Here is a 21,519-nt window from a genome sequence, read left to right on the forward strand (position 1 = left end):
GTAGTTGACCGTCACCTAATCTAATCAAGAAAACAGGCAGGTAGCACAGATTCCTCATATAGCAAAAGATAATTGAGGAAATACCTACAGATTAAAAGAAAATAGGGAGAACCATAACAGCCTAGTTTTCTAAGTCTATTTGAATGAATTTGAAAACACTGAAGAACTGGATAATTTTCTAGGAATATGTAAATGATCACAAGTAATTCCAGAAAAAGTAGAAAAATCAGAACATCAATTTCCATCAAAGACATAGCGACATTTTTCTAAGAGCTATTCTTTGAATATCATTAAATAACAGATAATTTGATTGCCTTTTAAATTGTTCTATAGCATTACTGCCCACTAAAACTTTTTGTGGTGGTAGGGATGTTCTAACTCTACTGACCCGTATAGGGAAGCATGTGACTATTGAACACTTGAATGCAGCTAGTTCTATGGAGGGCCGAATCTTAATTTTATTTAATTCCAATTAACTTAAACTTAAGCAGCCATGTATTGCTATTGGCTACTGTACTGGACAGTGCAGTTCTAGAGCATATAAAAGAAAAGCGTTCATTCTTTGATGAAGTAAGCATAGAATTGAAAAATAATAAAGATTGAATATAAAAAACCCATAGATCAATCTCATTTATAAAAATTGATGCAAATGCCCTAGGAAATAGAAGCTAGTAGCACTTTAAAATCATAATATATAAAGACCATATGGGGTTTATTCCAGGATTTACAAATGATTCAGAAAGAGGAAACAGTATAATTTGTCATGTTACAAGATCAACAGCAAAAACATGCCTAGAGGATGTCCACCATCATGAAAAATTGTGAACATCATTGTAGAGGTACTAACCTATATAATTAGGAAGAAGAAGGGAGGGAGTTTGGATTGTTCGGTACGCGGGCCTCTCACTGCTGTGACCGCTCCCGTCTCCGGACGTGCAGGCTCAGCGGCCATGGCTCACGGGCCCAGCCGCTCCGCGGCATGTGGGATCTTCCCGAAACCGGGGCACGAACCCGTGTCCTCTGCATCGACAGGCGGGCTCTCAACCACTGCACCACCAGGGAAGCCCTGGATTGTTCTTTTGAAAAACCCAAAAGAATCAAGTGAAATTTTATTCAGATAAGAGAATTTAGAAATATGAGTGTATATAAAATCCACGTAAAGAGAACAATAACCTTCATATCTGCAAATTATAAACAGTTGGAGGATATGATGGTGAATAATCCAGTTATCATAACAGCAACAACGAGTGAAGTTTCTACGAATAATCTGAAGAAATGTGTAAGATCTAGTTGAAGAAAACATTATAATCCCCTGTGGGACATCAAGGAGACTTCATAAGTTGAGAAGGATGCCATGTTATTGGACAGGGTTATACAAGTTAAGTCAGGAATTTAGTGTCATTTTACTAAATCACCAGTAGGACGTTTTTGGTTTGTTTTTGTTTGTTTCTTGCAATAAGGCAAGTTGATTTTAAAGTTCATGTAGAAAAATTAAAAAGCAAGAATGGCCAGGAAAATTTTTATCATTAAACATAAAGTTATACAAATTGAAATAGTTTTATAGTAGCACATAAGTAGACCAATGCATCAGAATAGAAAGCCCAAATAGGGACCCAAATGCATGTGGGAATTTCAGCTCTGATAAAGGAATTATTTCAAATCAGTATATGGCATTGACCTATGTAGAAAAAAAATGTTGCACAATGCATACCTAACATTCCTAGACCAAAATGGATTCCAAGTGGATTAAAGATTTAAGTGCAAAAAGCAATAATGAGTAGAAAAATCAAGGAAGTCTTTAAAAATAATTCTGGTTAAGACAAGGTTTATCTAAGCATGCCACAAAATATAGCAGTCATGAAAATATTTATAAATTCAACTATATTAAAAAACCTTCATGACAAATGCAAAGTCAAAAGACAGATTGTCTAGGAAAAATATTTACAAGTCATATTCCAAAGGACTGAGTCCTATACTATATAAGTGACGTTTATAGATTGTTGGGGAATAAACCAATAACTCACTAGAAAAAGAGGTAAAACTGGATTAGATAGTTCAGAGGAAAGAACATACAAGCATCTCATAAATTCATGAAAAGATGTGCAGCCTCCTTTATAATTAGAAAAATGCACAATAAATTTCACTGAGATGTTAATTTTCATCAATCAGATTGACAAAGATCAAAAAGTTTGAAAACAGTGTGTTGGGAAATGTGTGGTAAAGAGACATTTATTGCTGTAGGAGAGCAAATTGCTATACTACTCTTTATGGCCATTGGATTTGTGTTTAGCCAGATTTTGTGATTGCAATTTCAGGGGAATGTTGGAGAGGAATACAGGTTTCAGCATATAAAGAAGACAGAGTTCTGTGACTATCTCACACCCCAGTACTACATTTGTGCTAGTATTGTACTGTGATAGTAACATTGTACAATGGGATGTAGTAGTCCACATCACACAATGGTGGTCTACAATTGCCTACTATAATTTGGGCCCTTGGCTTTTAATTTCCTTAGTGCCCATGAAGCCCTATTTAATTCATTCACTCATTCATTCGTGTGATAAATATTTACTCTGTCCTAAATCCTAGAAACTCTTCAACTCTGCACCTATACTCCTAATTCTTGCTTTAGACATAGCAAGTTTTGACCTGCAAATTGTAGACACAGTAGTATGCTCTCACACTCTTTAATGTTGATTTTGCTATTTTATCTGTGGCCTTATGAACCAGGGCACTGGTTAGCATCCATCTTTCTGCTTGTCCCGGCCCTGTGCAACCTACTAGCTCAGCTTACTCTCTATTGTGTCTCCAGTGAAGTGAAACAGTGCAGCGATACTCTGCCTAAGACATCTGCCGTCCCAACCGCAGGGTGTTAAATTCAAAAACAAATATGGATGGATTGCCTACTAAGGCATAGAGCTAGAGATACAGCAATTATCGAGGGAGAACTTTTCTGTTCTGATGGCTTGTGGGGTATAAATATTCAACCAGAGAAGTACTGCCCAGGGATCATGGAGCCTGCTTCTTGGCAGGAGCCTTTCATTTAGGGCTGAAAGGGACAGACCAATTAGAAATGTGGTTCAAGCATGCCCTTGAGTAAGGAATGTGTTTGGTGAAGTGAAGCAGGTGTGCCAGCTGGACTGTGAAATCTTCCCACATAAGGAAAAGAGGAAGTGTAACTAGGGAGGCAAACCTGTGCTCCTTGTCCAAGAGAGGCTGTAAGGAAATGGGCATAGATGAGGCTGACTAGGGATGACTGCCCAATTGAGAGGGAAGAACTCTGTAATAGGGAAATTCTCCCCAGAGTTCTGCAGACTCACTGCTGACAGCCATAAAGATTAAATCAGGCAAGAGTTGTAAGCTAAGGAATTCTGAACTAAGGAGGTAAAGATGAGAGGCAAAACTCAATGCAAAGCAGGAGCTATATCTACATATATAGGGAGAGTGTAGAATCCTTCTCTTTGTAAAAAAGTAAAAGAGGCATGTTCATGGGAGCAGAAGTTCTTTGAACGTTTATAATTAAATGGGTTTTAATTATGCATAGGGTGGTAAATGGTAATTGATGTGAATTGGAGAAAAGGGAAAAGTCTATCAGTAAGGATATGTGTGTCCCAAGTAACTAAATATTAAAGAACTATCTAAGGCATGATTCACTCTTTACATACAATGAGGAAATGACAGAAGGGTCACTAGAGCTTCAGGGAGAGACGATGGGATTGGTACTTTCCCCATTCTTCCAAATGGCATGGTTGCTCTAACGGTCTTTCCCCTGGGTCCCTCCCACTACACGTTTTCTACTCCAGCTTTGGCTGCAGGGTATTAATAAGGGAATTAACACGATCCAAAATACTACAAATGCACGTTGTTGAGCTTCCATCATTTTATTCATTATAGCTAATATCAAGAGCCTAATACGTGTCAATCACTATATTTAGTGCTTTACATACATTATCTTTTTCTAAAGAAGGCTTTAAAATGGAAGCATTATATGCATACAAATCACATAAATACACAAATACATATACATGCATAAGTCATGAGCATATTGTGTGTTATCATAAAGTGAGCATACCCATGTAGTCACCACTTAGGTCAAGAAGTGGAATGTTCCCAGGACTCCAGGAGCATTCCTCGTGTCTCTTCCCAGTGACTCCTCTCTTTCTTCTTTCTGAAACTTACTGCTGTCGTGACTTCTAACACCATAGGTTGGTTATACCTCTTTTTGAACTTTGTGTAAAATGGAATCAAGCAGTTTGCATTGTTTTCCTCAACATTACGTTTGTGAGATTCACTCACTTGGTTCCATATAGTAGTAATTTATTCAATCTTGCTGCATTCTAATGTGTGGCTGTCACACAAGTTATTCCTTGCAGGGTTAATGGAAATGTGGAAAGTTTCCACTATTTGGCTATTACGAATATTGCATCCATGAACATTATTGTACACATCTTTTGGTGAAAATATGTATGTATTTTGGGTATATACCTAGAAATAAAATTGCTAGGTCATAGGATAAATACATATTTAGTGTTAATAGAAACTACCACATAATTTTCCTGAGTGGTTATATACTATTTTACCTTTTTATTAGCAGTGCATGAGAATTTCACATGCCCCACCTCACCAACTTGGGGCATTGTCTGTTTTTAAAATTTTAACTATTCTGGCAAGTGTCTAGTGATAATTTCTTCATGTGCTATAGATTGAATGTCTGTGTCCCCCCAAAATTAATGTGTTGAAATCCTAATCTACAAGGTGATGGTAGGGAGGTGGGGCATTTTGGAGGTGCTTACGTCATGCGGGCAGAGCCCTCATGAATGGGATTAGTGCTCTTAGAAAAGAGACTCCAGAAAGCTCCCTAGCCCCTTCCACCATGGAGGACACAGTGAGAAGTCTGTGACCTGGAACAGGGCCTTCACCGGACCATGCTGGCAACCTGATCTGGGAACTACTGCCTCTGTGAGAAATACATTTGTATTTTTTATAAGCAACTCAGTCTGTGGTATTTTGTTATAGCAGAATGAACAGACTAAGACATTGTGGTTTTAAATCTGATTTCCCTGATCATTAATAAGAGTGAAACATATTTTTAATTGAAGTATGGTTGATTTATAATGTGTTAATTTCTGGTATACAGCAAAGTGATTCAGTTATACACACACACACACACACACACACACACACACACACACACATACACATTCTTTTTAGTGTTCTTTTCCATTCTGGTTTATCACAGGATATTGAATATAGTTCCCTGTGCTAGACAGTAGGACCTTGTTGTTTATCCGTTCTATATGTAATAATTTGCATTGGCTAATCCCAAACTCCCAATCCTTCCCTCCCCCACCCTCCCTCCCCCTTGGCAACTACAAGTCTGTTCTCTGTGTCTGTGAGTCTGAAGAGTGAAACATTTTCACATGTTTATTTGCAATTTGGATATCCCCTTTTGTGAGGTGTCTGCTCGGGCCTCCCGCCATTTTTCTTTTGATTTCTTTGATGTTTTCTTATTGATGTTTAGGATATGCCTATATTTACATGCTCATAAGCTCTAGTCTTAGGCCCTGATTTGCAGTGGGGGTAGGGTAGGGAACAGAGAATCCAGTCAAGACACGGGTTTCTCTCTTAGTCCTTCCAATTTAAGGGTGGAACCAGATTTTTGATGTTGCTCATCCCTGGGTTGTCTTACTGTATCCTGTTGGGATTCTCGAGCTCTTCCATTACCTGTGTAAGCAGCTTCCTGTATAATTTCCTTGTTCTACATATGTAGAATGGACTCTGTTTTCCTCGGTAGGCTCTGACTGATAGGTCTTTCTGGCCTCTACCCCTCCACTATATCACCTTACTACTTTTCCACATTCTGGCCCTATTCTCTCCTTATAACCTCGGATCTGCATGGGCTCCTGACAATTTTTATTCACTTTCTCACTATAAAGAAGTCATCCGATCTTAGTAATTTATCGTTTCTTTGTTGCAAGAACAGGAATACACAGCATTGCGTGGTAGTTAGGCTCTTAAACTGTGGAGACTGACTGCCGGAGTTCAAACCATGACTTTGCTGTGTGATGGTGAGCAGGTTCTTGCCCTCGCCCTGTTTCATGTTCCTCACCTGCAACTCGAGAACAAGAATATTCCAGTTAGGATTAGATGAGTTTATTTTTGGTAATCACTTAGAACGATCATGATAGATAAAATGCATTTAATAAATGTTACTTTTCGTGTGACTCCAAAATCTACATTTCTTTTTTTCTTTTGGCTGTGCTGCACAGCTTGTGGGGTCTTAGTTCCCTGACCAGGGACTGAACTCTGGGCCTTCAGCAGTGCAAGTGCCAAGTCCTAACCACTGGACTGCCAGGGAATTCCCCCAAATCTACATTTCTAATTCTCTTTCTTCCTCAGGCTGCAACTCAGCATATCCTGATTCATCATGGATATTGCCCTTAAAAGTTTGACAACTTAATTTTATTCATTTACTTAAAAAAATACTTGCTGTATATCTATTATGTTTCATATTTCTTGTTGCAGGCCTCCTTGTCACTTGTAGCTTAATATTTTGGAAACCATATTCTCTAACTACTCTTTCCACCAGCTACTCTCCCCTACTCCTCAAGATAACTTTTATCCCTAAGATTTTTTTTCTTTTTTTTTTGTGGTACGCGGGCCTCTCATGGCTGTGGCCTCTCCCGTTGCGGAGCACAGGCTCTGGACGCGCAGGCCCAGTGTCCATGGCTCACGGGCCCCGCCGCTCCGCGGCATGTGGGATCTTCCCGGACCAGGACACGAACCCATGTCCCCTGCATCGGCAGGCGGACTCTCAACCACTGCGCCACCAGGGAAGCCCTATCCCTAAGATTTTTGATAGTATCAGTTGTCTTTTATTTTCCTAGTAATAATTGCAATAGTAATAATTGTAATAATTTATATGGTGGCTTACATTTTAAAAAGCATTTTCACATATCTAATACTGTTGTGGACAAGATTAGTGTCTTGATTGCATATCCCCAGCAGCTAACACATTGTTTAATTTACAGTAAGTGATCGAGAATATTTTTTAATTTAATTTTTATGTTTTATTGGGGTATAGATGATTTACAATGTTGTGTTGGTTTCAGGTGTACAGCAAAGTGGTTCAATTATACTATACATATATCCATTCTTTTCCCATATAGGTTATTACAGAATGAGTAGAGTTCCCTGTGCTATACAGTATGTCCTTGTTGATTATTTTATATATGGTAGAGAAATGTTTGTTAAGTGAGTTATTTTATGTCTTAACTTTGTGAGATATAGCAATGTTGATTATCATCAGTTTCCATATGAAAAAGCTCCATGGAGTTGGGTCAACCATTACCTGCTTAACTTCTTGACTCAGAAATTCACACAATATTTAAGTGGCTGAGACAGAACCTTCATTAGTTTGGAAAATTTGTAGTTACTTTTAATTTATTCCTATCCTTCACTACCGATGCTCGTTATTGTTCCTTTGAATTGTGTGTCTACTCTGGATTCTGATACACAGTCTTTACCCTAGACTTTCCACCCCATGCTGGGGCCTCCCTGGCTGCAGGCAGTCAATGCTCTAATCCACTGTTCACAAGGAGCCCTGGTCAGCCTGAGGAGCATGGTGGGGTAGAGTAGTCAGCATACTGGGGTGCAAAATAAAGCTTGCTACTAAGAGTGAGCTTTCTGACCTTGGCTGCTGTGGGTCTCAGTTTCCTTATACATACAGTAAAATGAGGGTTGAGTGGTAGGATCTGCGTGATCACGTGAAGTGGAAACATTCTGGTGATATCCGTCTGCTTCTGTAGCTGTCCTTCTGCCTCATCTTAATGCCCTTTATATCCCAGCTTTACCTGTGAGACCAACTTCATATTGTTCTAGTTCCTCCTTTCCCCAGCAGGCAAGTCTCTACCCAGATGTATAAGCCCAGTAGGCTCATTACCTATCTCTGTCTTCCTAAGTTTTTCTGTACAAGAGGGTAGGTGCAAGGATGAGGTGCGATTACCAAGGTCCCCCTCCTCCGAACAATCAGAATCACACTTCTCAGTGCTTCATACTTTGCTACCTTCTATGTACCTTTTTGTTTCATGGGTCAGGGCATCATGTGCATATATTTTTATTCACATGAAGTTACATCACAGTTTAGCCTTCCAAATGTTAAGGCCTTTTCAAAAGGAAAATAGCAAATCTCATTAAAGCCCAGGATTGTGGAAGGGTAAAAATCCACTCTCACCATCTTTTCTTTAGTGATAAGCCACAGTTTGGATTTGGGGAGGGCTGGGAAGTGACTTTGTGTATATATAATTTTCAGGTTTTTTATAGCATCAGTCCACCAAGTCATGTCCTTTTTGCCAACCCTGAGCCACTGTAGTTATCCACACTCCATATGTTGGACTCTTCCTTCTCTGAGGTCTGGAAGTAGTTCCATGCAAGGATGATGCCATCAGGGAACTTTCCACATACTATATTAAGAAAGAGTCTCAAAAATATAAGCAAAAACAGTGTGATGGTACAAACTAAAAATACCACAAGGAAGAAAACTCAAAAAGAATGAAAGACCATGGAAATATTCCTATACGTCTAAGAATCAAGATAGCAAATGATGTGTCCATGAAGGCAATGCACTTAGAGAAAAAAATAGGAAACCAAAGAATGGGGGGAAGTACTGCAATTTGAGACTGCAGAGGAACCAGATACTTATGCATAAGCTCTGGACCTGGAGGGAATCTTGTTTTGTAAAGAAACAAATTCAAATAGGTGATATAGGGCAATCCTCTGTAAATACGATTTATGTGTAAACGACTGTGTGGTAAAAATAACCTGTGGCCACTTCTGAGATCTTTGAAAACAAATAAGTTCTAGGGTGCCTGTAATGGATTAAGTAAAGTCTTAAGTAATATATGATAATCGGACATAAACCAAGAAAAAAAATATGCACTGGGGAAAAAAAAAAGATACAACAACTTACCTATATGACAGTCAGAGCTTTCAGAGGATGGATTTGGAAGTCTTTATGTTCTTATCTGGCAAGGTGCATCTGTGATGTTTCAGGCATCAGAGCTCCAGCTTCTGGTGCAGGCTGGGTTCAAGGGAAGGGTATGGTCCATCTTGGCCTGCTTAGGTGACACAGCCACCGGGATGTCAATTTTGGGGTTAATGCTCAGCCATGTGAGGGACATAGGGAAATTGGGAAGGGAAGAACTCTCAGCCTTTCCTTCTTGTTCACATTCATTCCACTGTTGATGTCTCACTTTGATTCCTGAAGTTGGGTCTCTGGATCCCTATTTAGAGTCTTGGTCCAGTATGGGTTCCCAGAGAATCTGGGACCTTGATTCTGGACTTTAGGCGAGAAGCTAAGCAGGATTTCTCTGCCTGTTTTTCTCCACATTCAGGTTCCATGGGGCTGGTTGCCTGTATGATACCCTTAATTTTGTAACCTGTTCATGGAGCCCCCTGTTTGGTGACAGGGCTTTGGTCCTTGATCTCCTAATACCTTAAACACCATCCAGGGTACTGAGTGTCTCCTTAACTCCCCTAGCACCGCATGCTCTTTCACTTTGGCTCTTCAGTATTTTTGTGTTGCAGTTCCTCCCTCCCCTTCCTCCCCTCTTGGACTCCCACTCTTCCTTAAGACTGCTATCTTCCCCCTTCCCCATCCTACTTTCCTTTGTTATGCTTCCACTCTTCTCCCATGGTGCATAGACCTGACTCTATTAGAACATGTATCAGTATCGACTCACTTGTTTGAGTCACCCACTGGACTGTGAGTTCCTTGGAGATGGGATCTGTATCAGAAAACCTTGGGAAATAATGGTTGGATTAATTCATTCACTTTCCCTGTTCTGGCTTTCTGTTCCAGTACCTGATCTGTCCATTCCAGGCACAAGAGCTAGGACCCTGTCTTGCTCTTGCCAGCTAGTAACTCCCCTTGATAACCAAAGCTCATGTACTAAACCCTAGTCCAGGGCCTTCTGCCTGTGGAATCATGCATGTTCTTGTCTTCTGGCATATATACTTGACCCCCGAATAGCACTGGGTTTGAACTGCATGGGTCCATTTTTATGTGGATTTTTTTCAGTAGTAAATACTACAGTACTACACGATCTGCATTTGGTTGAATCTTTGGATATGGAGGAACTGTGGATACGGAGGGCTGACTATAATTTAGATGCAGTGGAGGGTTGACACCCTAACCCTTGTGTTGTTCAAGGGTCCTTTGTAATCCAACTCCTTCATCTCATGTCACTGGTGAATTAAGACTGAGTAGTGCTCTATGGTTAATTATGCTTTTTTATTTCAAGCCAGCTAAACTTGTTTTTTGTCATTAGGAGGTGCCTCTCAGTGCTTCTTGTCCTTATGGGTGGGTCTAGAGCAGTTCTCAAAGTATAGTTCCTGGGAACCCTGATTAAGAGCACCTGAGATTCTTCATTAAAAGTGGAAATTCCCAGGTTCTTCACCTTCAGAAATTCAACAGCAGAAAACAGATGTATGTTGCAGGGCTGGCTTCATGGGCATGTGATCTGTGCAGTTGCCCAGGCCTGTACTTAGAAGGGCCTTGAACTTGGTTTAAAGCTCTCCTGGCGCTGCCTTGAAATTCTTAGTAATTTTTGAACAAGGGACCCTGCATTTTCATTTTGCTGGGCCTCAGAAATTTGTAGCTGGGCTGGTTGTGTGTGTGTGTATATTTGAGAGTAATGTCAGAAATATCCATTTTGAAGAAACGAGCACTCCCTAACTTTCTTCAGAAACTTACCATGAAGACTTTTTAAAAAGTTTATTCCTAATGTTAGTGAGGATATGAGGAAAAGAGCAGTCTCATTTATTACTGTGGTAATGTTATTTTCCTAGAGGGAAATTTAATTTTACACACATTTAAACCTTAAAAAGTTCCCTTGGATTTGAAATTCAAAATCTTAATACATTATTTTTCATATCTTTGCCCTTAGGGCTAATTTTTTTTGTTTTGACTTTTATTACCTTTATTTCCAAATTTTATTCTTATTAAGGTAATACATGCCCATAGTTTTAAAATCAAGCAATACTAAAAAGCTTATAATGAAAAACAGCAGTTTTCCTTCTTTATCCCTCCTCACCCCTAAATCCTACTTCCTAGAAGTAATTCATTTAGCTATACCTTCTGGTATTTACTTCTCTCTTTCTATGCTACTTATTGATTTATCAAATTTAATCTCTTAACTTCCTGTTACAGTTGAGATGATTTAGCTCTCTTATACCTTCCCATAATCATTCTAATGTCTTTAATGTGTATCTTTTTTGCATGTTTTCCTAGAAATTTATTGGTTTTATATGCATGCATTTTCAGGTAGGTTTATGGAATTACGATGTTGTATACTTGTATCTTACTTTTTCCATCAAGCTCTGTGTTTAGAATTTGTCCATGTGGCTTTATACTTGCACATGTATCAGATAGTGTGAAGAGGTTTATTCACTGCAGCATTGTTAGTGACAGAAGAGGATTAATGCCAAACTAGATGTCTATTACTAGAGGATGGATTAAACGAATGTAGTAGAATACTCTGCCACAGTTAAAAAGCACGGATTAGATCCCTGGTCAGCAGGTGCAGAACAGGTGCAGGTGGATCAAAGCTTCTATGGGTGAAGACTGGAACATCACTTGACATGAGCCCTCTGTGTGGGCCATGTGTGGAGGCTGGGCAGTTGATCCATAGGGCATCTCGATGCACCGAGGTGCCCAAACAATGCCCTTCCCTCCCTGTGCTTTTTCTCCAGACCAGCTTGGCTATCACTTCCTAGGCAGTGGTTCGTCTCTTGAGTCACTTTTCTCCCTGGATCCCAGTCTTTGGAATTCTCCACTTTTCCTTGTTCCTTTCCTGCCTTTCCCACTTTCAGCCCCTTTTATCCAACTGGGAAGAACTCCAATAGCTTATATTAAAACAGGGCCAAGTCATTAATAATAGAAGAAATGTTTTCATTCCTTATAGGCCAACCCTTCTATTACAGAAAAGGAAAAAAACAAAAGACTAAATGTTCAAACATAAGTATATACAGCCAAAATTTCATATTGTTATATTTTGTTCATCTTTATGTTCTTTCCTTCTTTGCCATATCCTTTCTCTTCCCCTAGGGGAGGAAGGCTCGGGAAAGTATCATTATAGATCCAGGCTCAAGGAAGGTAAACCTGTCTCAAAAGCAGTGATAGTGCAGGTCTCCAAATGAAGAATGGTCATGTAATTTGTTATGAACTGGAAGTTAATAATTTCCTTGGACTTCCTGTTGGAATCTTACTACTTCAGCTGTGTAAAGACTGTCCTATGATACCTACAGACTACAAGTCCAAGTTTGTTTCTTACTATGAATGTTAATTAGCCATATAGGAATCTGTCAAACTACAACCTCACCACATCTCTCAAGAGCCCTGTGGAGGCAGCCTGTGAACCGGGTCCGGGAAGATGTGAGTCTCTGGTGTGGACTGGGGGAAGCTGCCTTTGTTCCTGGTGTGGCAGGTGCATCGCTTACATCAGGCCCAGTGGAGGCTTTGTTCTTTACCTGTTGGCTCTTAGCACTTAGCTCTCAAAGGTTTATCAGAGGGCTCGTGGTGCCTTAAATAAGGGGAATAATAGTAGATTGGGGATGGGAGAGAGGTACAATTAAAGGGATGGGAAGGGTCTATCAGATATGAAACCCAGGTCTGTGATTTATTGTTCTTCTGATCATACAGGTGCCTGAGAAGGAACACAACTAAATAATCAGATAAATTTAATATCTCTTCCCTGCTCCCTTCATTCCTACAGACTTGGCTGGGAAAGTTTTTCTTTTGTTTTTTTTTGTTTTTTTTTTTTGTTTGTTCTTTTGCCTGAGAGAAAGGAGTCTTGCATATACAGGCAAAGCTCTGTTTTAGGCCAGTTAAGACCTTAGCCTCATTCATAGTTTGCCCCATTTTTTGCACTCAGGGCCCAACCTCATCCACACATTTGTTCCCATTCAACAAATGTTTATTGAGCTTCTGCAAAATGGCAGGTACAGTCCTGTGCACATCTGAATAATAGTTTTGAAAATGTGTACAAAGCTCTTACTTCTGAAGGGTGAACAAAATCTCACATGTTACTAGATGGATTCCACTGAGAGCTAAACAATTTTACAAAATTCTATATGTGTAATCAGTTTATTGATCACTTTTAACACAGTTGGATAGGTATAAACATTTTGATTTTTTCTGCCTCAACTTCTGTTTCCAATCAGGCTCTGTAGAATTTGTTTCCTGCCTTTTAATGCTATTTGAGGCAGAGTCCACAATGTTTACTTCTCTTTCAATTAGTAAAAGTTGAGATCCCCTGCTCTGCTGGCCCTGTAGTGGGCCGACTTGTGGCTTTGGGGATACAAATTCAGTGGGGACAATGGTTTGTGTGATTTTCCTCCTACTCCAGCTATTTGCATTGTGGGTAGGGGGTTAGAAAGGCAGAGTCTAATATTTCACTATCTTCCTTTTCTACTTTAGCAACCTTGGAAATTATGGTTGGGGGAAATGCTAGTCTGGTTCTGAAACTTCCCCACTGCTTTGAGACTTAGCTCTTCAAGGTGTGGTAGTGAGTAAGCAGAGGGACAGAGACAAGTTGCTCTTAACTCAATTGACAGCCTTGTTTGTAGCCACACTATTAGTGGTTACCATGGTTCTCTCACTGTCATTGACAGATTTTTGGTGCAGCTCCGGCACATGCATGAGTTCTTTGGAAGGCCCTACAGAAACTTCCAGACAGTTCCCTGACATGAGACTTCAGAGTCCCCTCCCTCTGAGATCCTACTTCCAGGAGACATGGGTATTCTTTTGCTGCTGGACCCCCTTGTCAGACTGCCCTCACCTGAGGAACCTGCAAGTTAACTCAAGCCCAGCCCACTCAGTGGAGTTCGTTTGATCATAAGAAACTCATATGTTCTTGTCATGACATCTACCCTGTGTTCTGACCACTAGCCGTTCACCCTGTTGGTGAAGGATTCCCTCCGCTCTACATGGTATAAGATGCCCAGACACAGACCACCCGACACTGGACAGATGAGACTGGCAGCAGTTTTTTGTCACTTATACGCACAGCCCCGTGGGGAGGAGGGCACCACATGCCATGCAGGGTTACATGCAGTGGTACTGGGGAGTAGAAGGAACCAGAAAGGCTTCCTCTCCCATCCACAAGGGACAATAGAACTTACCAATCGCTGAGGACTTTGGCACATGGAACAGAGAATTCCTCTCCTCGCTTTCTTGCTTTCCTGATAGTTTATTGTCAGCACCACCCCTACATCCCTGCACCAGGATCGCATCTTTTCTGCCGCTCCTCAGCATTCTGCTTGAGGTGGACTTCTCTCCTTCTACACATTCTCCCTGAGTGAAACCATTCATTCCCATTTAAAAATGACCATCTATATATTTATGATTCCTACAACTATATCTCTATCTCAGAACAGTCTCCTGAGTTCCAGATCTATGGATCTAGCTTCTTGGATGTCTCCACTTGAATACTCACAGACCCTTCAACCTTAAAAGCCCCAAATCAAACTCATTGTCTCCCTCTTCACCTCCCAACCTGCTTCTCTTCCAGGGTTTCCTGTACTGGTTAAGGACACCACAGTCCACCCACTTGCCAGAAATCTCAAGGTCCTCTTTGACTCCATTACTCCCCCCGCGTATTTAACCCATAACCAAGAAATGTCAGTCTTACCTCCCGCAAGACTCTCAAGCCTGTCCATTTCTCTCCATCAGCCTCCTCGCCAGCCCAGTCTGCCATCACTTGACTTTTGTGGTCCCATAATAACTCCTTAGTCAGTCTTTTCGCCAGTGTTCCCCTCTGTAATTTATTTCCCCTCTGCTGGCAGAGTGCGCTTTCTGAATAGACCACATCATTGCTTTACTTAAGGACATAGAAATACTCTTCAGTGCCTTCAGGATACGCACTCTGTAGCATGGGTTATTCATGTGATTGCTACCAACTTTTCAATTTGCTTTTCTGTCTACATCCCGTGAATTTTATACCCCAGCTCTATTAAACTCTTATAATTTTTTCAAATCTTCTCTTATATAGCTTTGCAAGTGCTGCTTCCTCTGCCTAGAATACACTTTTGATCTTGCTTTTGCAGACCTTTCCCAACCTTTAATCGAGCTGACTCCTACTGAGCCTTCAGATCTTAAGCTTAGACTCTACTTCCTCAGTTTGCTCTTCCCTGACCCCTGAGATTTGGTTAGAACCCACCAATATGTACTCCAATAGCATCCAGTATTTCTCACATCATAAGATTTATCACTACTTGCTTAATCTTTGGACACCCCTCTTAACACTAGGAAGGCAGGGATTGTGATAGCTTACTATTACTCTAGCCCCAGTGTCTAGCATGCAATATACCTTTCCTGAATTGATCAAATTTTACTCAACTTTGCTAAACTCCAGCTCTAAAAGTGGGAATAATTTTAGGGACTGTCACTACCCCATTAAGAAAGATCTGGGAATAGATGCCTAGAGAAGCGAGACTATCTAGTGAGGGGCAGAGGTAAGATTAGAACCCGTGCAGTCTGATTCCAGATTCTTGTTTCTTTGCCTTCATGCAATGCTCTCTCTCAGGGAGTCTTATTTTGCCTCTCTGTGTGGCTCCTCTGCGTTTATTCCTCAGCCATGATTTGGAGACTGTGTGTAAGAAAGGGTGGCTGCTGCAGTCCAGCACACGGACAGCTCGGAAATGTGACAGCTCATATCCGGAAAACAAGAAAGGAGAAAAAGGAATAACAGAAGGTACCCAAAATTTCCAAAGCAGAAGAATCTGTGAGCTCTTCCAAACAGAGGCAAAAACTGCCATCCAGAGAGCCTGGATGCTTCACAACACAGGAGGGCAGTGGACACTCGTCAATACTTAGCCATCAAGAAGCAGGTTCAAAGGGGCCCATTATGCAGTTAGCTTTCAGGTTTGATAAATATTTATTGATCTGTCTTAAGCCAAGAACTGTGCTAGGCACTGGGGATACAGGAGCAGTTCTTCTGTCAAGGGGTTTGCTGTGAGGTGAGGGAGGCAGACTAGGAAATGGGCAACTTGAATGCACTGCTAAGGCAGCCACCGGCTTAGAGGGGTGTGGTAGCTCATGGAAGGAACACCTCGTAAGTTATTTAGAGAAGACTTTTTGGTGTCAGTGATGTCCAGAACGAAACCAGAGTAACTCAAAGAATACAGTGTCTTTCCGAAAGATTACAGATGAGAAATGGTGGTAATACAGTGAAGAAGACATAGTTTGAAGTCAACTAGTGGATCGTGGTATCAGTTCTAGTTCTGTCAGTTACCAACTGTGTGACTTGAAGCAAAAGTCAGTTGACATTTCCACCATTAACCTAAAATGTGGGCATAAAAATGCATACCTCATAAGGTTATTGAAAGGAGAAAGTAGGATATTATATTTGAAGACTGTCGTGAAATGCAAAGTACTATAAAGCTGAAGTATTAGTAAGTGAAATAATGTATATGACTACAACTTAGCATAGTGCCTGCCATGTAGTAAACCCTCAGTAAATGGCAGTTGCCTTCTGCTGTATACCACTCACTTTACTGGTTTGGAATTCCTGTTCCCTTCAGAGATGAGTTTCTGAAGAGCTAGAGCCACATGACATATGCCGCTAATCTATACCTCAGTGTCATCTCCTGCCTATTTCTTTCCTCTCCCATTTTCCAGAGCTAATCCCACAACCAAGCTTTTTATGGCGGATGGGTGGTGTTTCCGTGTTTTCTTTCTCCCCTCTTACTACCTTCGTGGCAGGAGAAATAGGGACTGGAAAATGATGCGGTGAGTGCCCCGTTAAAAGGGGGCCTGAGCTTTTGCCGTAAAATGATTTAAAATCTAACATTTTGGAAGAATTTTTGGCCTCATAATGGATTTGTCTGTCATTTTTCAAAAGTGTAATTTGGAGATATCTTGATTCTTTTTTTCCTCAGTTTTTGTTGAGCTATAATTGACATATAATATTGTATAAGTTTAAGGTATGCAACATGATGATTTGATATATGTAGATGTTGTAAAATGAATACCACAAGTTAACATCTATTACCACATGTAGCTACAAAATTTTTTTCCCTCGTGATGAGAACTTTTAAGATCTACTCTCTCAGCAACTTTCAAATATGTAATACAGTATCGTTACCTAGAGTCATCATGTTGTTTGCTACATCCTCAGAACTTAATTTATCTCATAACTGGAAGTTTGTACCTTTTGACTGCCTTCATTCAATTTCCCCAAACCCTGCCTCTGGCAACCACCAACCTGTTCTCTTTTTCTATGAGGTTTTTTTTTTTTTTTTTTTTTTAAGATTCCACATATGAGTGAGCTCATACAGTATTTGTCTTTGTCTGACTTATTGACCTTTTGGGGCAAATAAGAAAGATCAACAAATTGCCTAGGTGGGAATGAGGTAAATGATATTGCTCTAGAAAATGTAAGGCAGCATTTATAAACAGGATAACAGCACAGGATAAATAGGTAAGGGCATTAAAACTGTTTTTGATGGCTAGTGAGGCAGAATGAAAAACATTATCTTCATAAAATTGGCTGATGGGGATAGAGCCAGGACCTGAACTCAGGACTTGTGATTCCAGGTCATCTACCCTTCCTACCATATAATGCAGCAGCTTATTGTCTAAAAAAAGCTGCACATATATTTTTATAAATTGCACATGTAGTTGAGTCATTGTAGGCAACAGATCTGGAGAAGGAGATGTTTTTCCTTCAAGGTTTCAGACTCATCTTTTCTGGCAGCTCTGCTTGGGCCCAACTCTGATGTTTAACTTCTGATTACACATGGGGCATGTGATGTATCTGTTGTTGTGGGCATTTAGATGGAGGAAGAACACTGGAGAAACCTTTGGTCTTTGATCCCTGGACTGCTGAAAGAATGGCTTCGTGGAGAAGTCAAAAGGGAGTAATGAGCAGGGGGAGGCAGCCTCTGCAGCTGCACATGGTTAGAACAGGTTTGACTACCACCCAGCTTCTCATTGTTACCCCACTTTCCTGCTCAGACTGACCCTCCCTGTCCCACAGCCTTCCTTCTTCATACAAAAGGACAGATCTAAGAGCAGTTGCTAGTCCAGAGGGAATTGAGGAGGATGGGTAACAATTAAGAGTCAGCCCTATAGGTAGTCTTGGTGGTAGTGAGAGGGGGTCCGTTTATAGTGTCAAGGAGACTCATTCTCATTCTGGAGGAAGGCACGCATCTATTCCTCAGGGGATGTCGTCTATGAGTGTGGGGGGGATGGCTGCAGGGTGGACTGATCCTGAGAGCACTGTCAGGGAAGACCTATGACAAGTCCAGGACTCTCAGACCGAGCTCTTGACCTCTCAAAAGCTTCTGTAGGAAGCCTTGCTTCTTATGCTGCAGAAATTTCAAAGACACTGGACAGAAACTAGAAAGAGATGACCAGACCTTGAAAGAAGTATGGTCTTCCCACCTAGGATCTCAAAAGCCTGTAAAGCTAGATCGTACTCTAGATGAGCTCCTTGGATGTTACCTACCCCTTCTCAGTAGAGGGAAAGGAAATCACTCCCTTCAGTAAGAAGGCAAAGAACATTAAGGGATGAGCAGAGAAACATTTTTAACACAAAATACTTTAGTAAAAACATGCACGGACAAAAGAGTCTTTGACTCCCCCTAGCACCACCCAAGGCAACAGTATAGCAGGTATGTACCAGTGGCATGAAACCAGAAAAACTCCCGGGAAGCCCTGGGGAAAAACATGGTTTCCTTAAAGAGACACTAGTAGAAGTAGAGATTATTTTCTTTTTAGCCTTTTTTTGGTGAATTGAGTGATTAAACAAATCTCTGAACTACTTCTGACTGCTGGTGCTGTTGGTTTTGTTCTATTTTTTCTTTTTGGTGTTATCCAGGAAGTGCCGTGGTGTGTGCCAATGAAGAATACCTTTATGATTCTCACTCCAAATAGGGTAGAGCTCTTTTTTGAACAACTTGTTATTCTTCATAATGACTAGAGAGAAGCTGACTCCATGGAGAGAACCAGCAGCCAGAGAGAACTGGATTAGCACAGAGAGACAAGAGCTGTTCACCATTTACAGCCTTGGTCAGCATTCTGAAGACCATATTGGGTGGAAGCAAAGCCTCTAGGGTAAATCAAATAATAAAGACTGAAATTTCAAGGGCTAAACCAGTGATTTCCAACTTTCTTAATTAAAAAAAATAACATGCATCTCACCTTTCCCAAAGGTTCTGGTATAATTTTCTTCCTTACTGTTTACTATTATCCTGCTGGGAAGATTTTATCCAGTTTTATTTTCTGCAGGTTGTATTTTGAAAGTAATAGAGATTTAAACAAATTTTTTCAAACATAAAATGACCACATTTAATATGCTTTTAAGAAGTCCCCTGCCCTACCCTGGAAATCTGGTATGCTTTTTAAAAAATCATGCCCACCTTCCTCACCTCTTAAATACCCAGTTGAAAATGCCTGGACAAAAGTTTGAAATACGTGGAGACAAAGATGATGATTTTTGTAATAAGGGTGCTGAAGCAAGTTGTGCACATCTCATTACAGGATAGACTCTGCACAGGACAGACTTGTGAGGTTGGATGCAATGAGAACACACACTGCTCTTTATAAAAAGGGTCAGTGGATTAAGAAATGTTTCTGCCCACAGCTCTGCGTAGGGAATCCTTGACCTTCTTGTTCCTCAGACTGTAAACAACACAGTTCAGAAGGGGAGTGATGATGGTGTAGGTCACTGAGAGAAGGAGGTCTTGTTCTACAGAATTTTCTGACTTCGGCTTGAGGTAGTCAGTGGAGGCACAACTGTAGTGGACCATGACCGTGGTGAGGTGGGAGGCACATATGCCAAAGGCCTTCTTCTGGCCCTCGGCTGAGGCGGTATTGAGGATGGTGGAGATGATAAGAACGTAGGAGATGAAGACCAGGCCCATGGGAACCAGGATCACTGATAAACTGACAACAAAATTGATGATCTCATTGACAGTGGTATCAATCCAGGAGAGTTTTATGAAAGGGAGGATGTCACAGGAGAAATGACCAACCACTTTGTGACAAAATGGTAAGGTAAATATGGATGTCACCTGGACAGCTGCCATGGCCAGGCCAGTGCTGAAGGCTCCACACATCAGCTGGACACACACCCTCTTGCTCATGATGGGTGTATATCTCAAGGGGTTGCAGACGGCCACATAGTGGTCATATCCCATCACTGTGAGCAGAGAGCAGCTGTTGATGGCTAAGGTAACAAAGAAGAACACTTGAGTGGTACAGCCTGCCAAGGAGATTGGCTGGTTCTGGCCTATGAGGCCGGAGAGCATCCGTGGAATGGTGACCAATGTGTACACAGTCTCTGAACTGGCCAGGATGCTCAGGAAGAAGTATATGGGCATGTGGAGGTGACAATCAATGTGGATAATGGTCACGATGATGGCATTGCCAGCCAGGGTTAATGTATACAGGATGAGAAAAACTGCAAAGAGGGTGATCTGGTGTTCATGGAATCTGGAGAATCCTAGGAAAATGAACTCTGTCACTTCTGTGAGGTTTTTTCTCTGCATTCTTCAGTTTCAGTGCCTGAAAGCAATGCAGGGAGTCAACATGGAGAAATTCCCATCGTGGCCTCTAAAACAGGGATAGAGAGAGAAGTGTGGGGACACACACACACACACACACACACACACACACACACACACACACATACATGCACGCACACACACACGAGTCTATTTCCTCACTGTATAATCAGGAGGGTGCTGGCATAGCTCTATGGCTACTTTAGCCTCCTCCCTTTTTTCAATTTTTAGTGTCTCCTTAATCTTTTCTTAAGCCTCTAGGGAATGACCAATATGTGAGACTACTTCACATATCCTTTCAAGTTCTTATCCTGAATATGTTGTTGTTTTTGTAGAGCGTGGATGGAAGGTTGTTTCTTTTAATGACGTGTAAGCTGCAGGGCACCTGAGCCTCCACCATCCCAGCTTTGCCTTTGTTTATCTTCTAGGGAAAGTACGAGAAGCTGGCACAACAAAATGGAGACGAAAGAGTTAGACTTACTGAATTAAAATCACTGGTGCCACTTAGGAAAAACTTCTGGGAACAGTGTACAGGGAGCAGAATTAATCTCAGGAGAGCTGGTCTTTAGGGACACGTTAGTGGGAGTGAAGTTGAGGTATTGGGGGCTCAGCCAGGATGGTCTAGGTGAGACAAACCGTTGGCAAAGTTGCTTTGTTGTAAAAGTATTAACAGGGATTTGAGGGTTTAGGTGTGAGTAAAATAAGGAGAAAAGGGGGAAATTGTTGGAAAAGAGAGGAGGACCAGCAACATGTCAGAAGGCTGAAACTTTAATGAAAGAAAGAAACGATTTCTTTTTGGCAGAGGGAATTTTAAAAATAAAAGAGGTGTAATAATTGATTTTAAATTGTTTGCTAAACTATATTGTGATGTAAAACCCCCCAAGAGCCCCAAACTTTCATTTACAGCTGTCATATGTACAATCTTGAGTTAGTGGTATTTGGAAAAGTGGA

General features: G+C 41.0%; 1 protein-coding gene across 1 annotated transcript; it reads right to left on the minus strand.

Annotated features, from left to right (window-relative positions):
• Positions 1-19,488: 19,488 nt before the first annotated feature.
• On the minus strand, positions 19,489-20,937 carry LOC111167137 (putative olfactory receptor 10J6). Its single transcript, XM_022559612.2, has one exon. The coding sequence runs from the start codon at positions 20,551-20,553 to the stop codon at positions 19,624-19,626; it is 930 nt and encodes a 309-aa protein (XP_022415320.2). The 5' UTR covers positions 20,554-20,937; the 3' UTR covers positions 19,489-19,623.
• Positions 20,938-21,519: the final 582 nt, after the last annotated feature.

This window comes from Delphinapterus leucas, chromosome 1 (genome assembly GCF_059928025.1).
Source record: "Delphinapterus leucas isolate spDelLeu-1000000601 "Yukka" chromosome 1, BTC_Dleu_Yukka2, whole genome shotgun sequence".
Classification (NCBI taxonomy): domain Eukaryota; kingdom Metazoa; phylum Chordata; class Mammalia; order Artiodactyla; family Monodontidae; genus Delphinapterus; species Delphinapterus leucas.

What these genes read in the sequence shown, in the direction of transcription:
- LOC111167137 (XM_022559612.2), bottom strand. Translation starts at nt 20,553, where the DNA reads ATGCAGAGAAAAAACCTCACAGAAGTGACAGAGTTCATTTTCCTAGGA.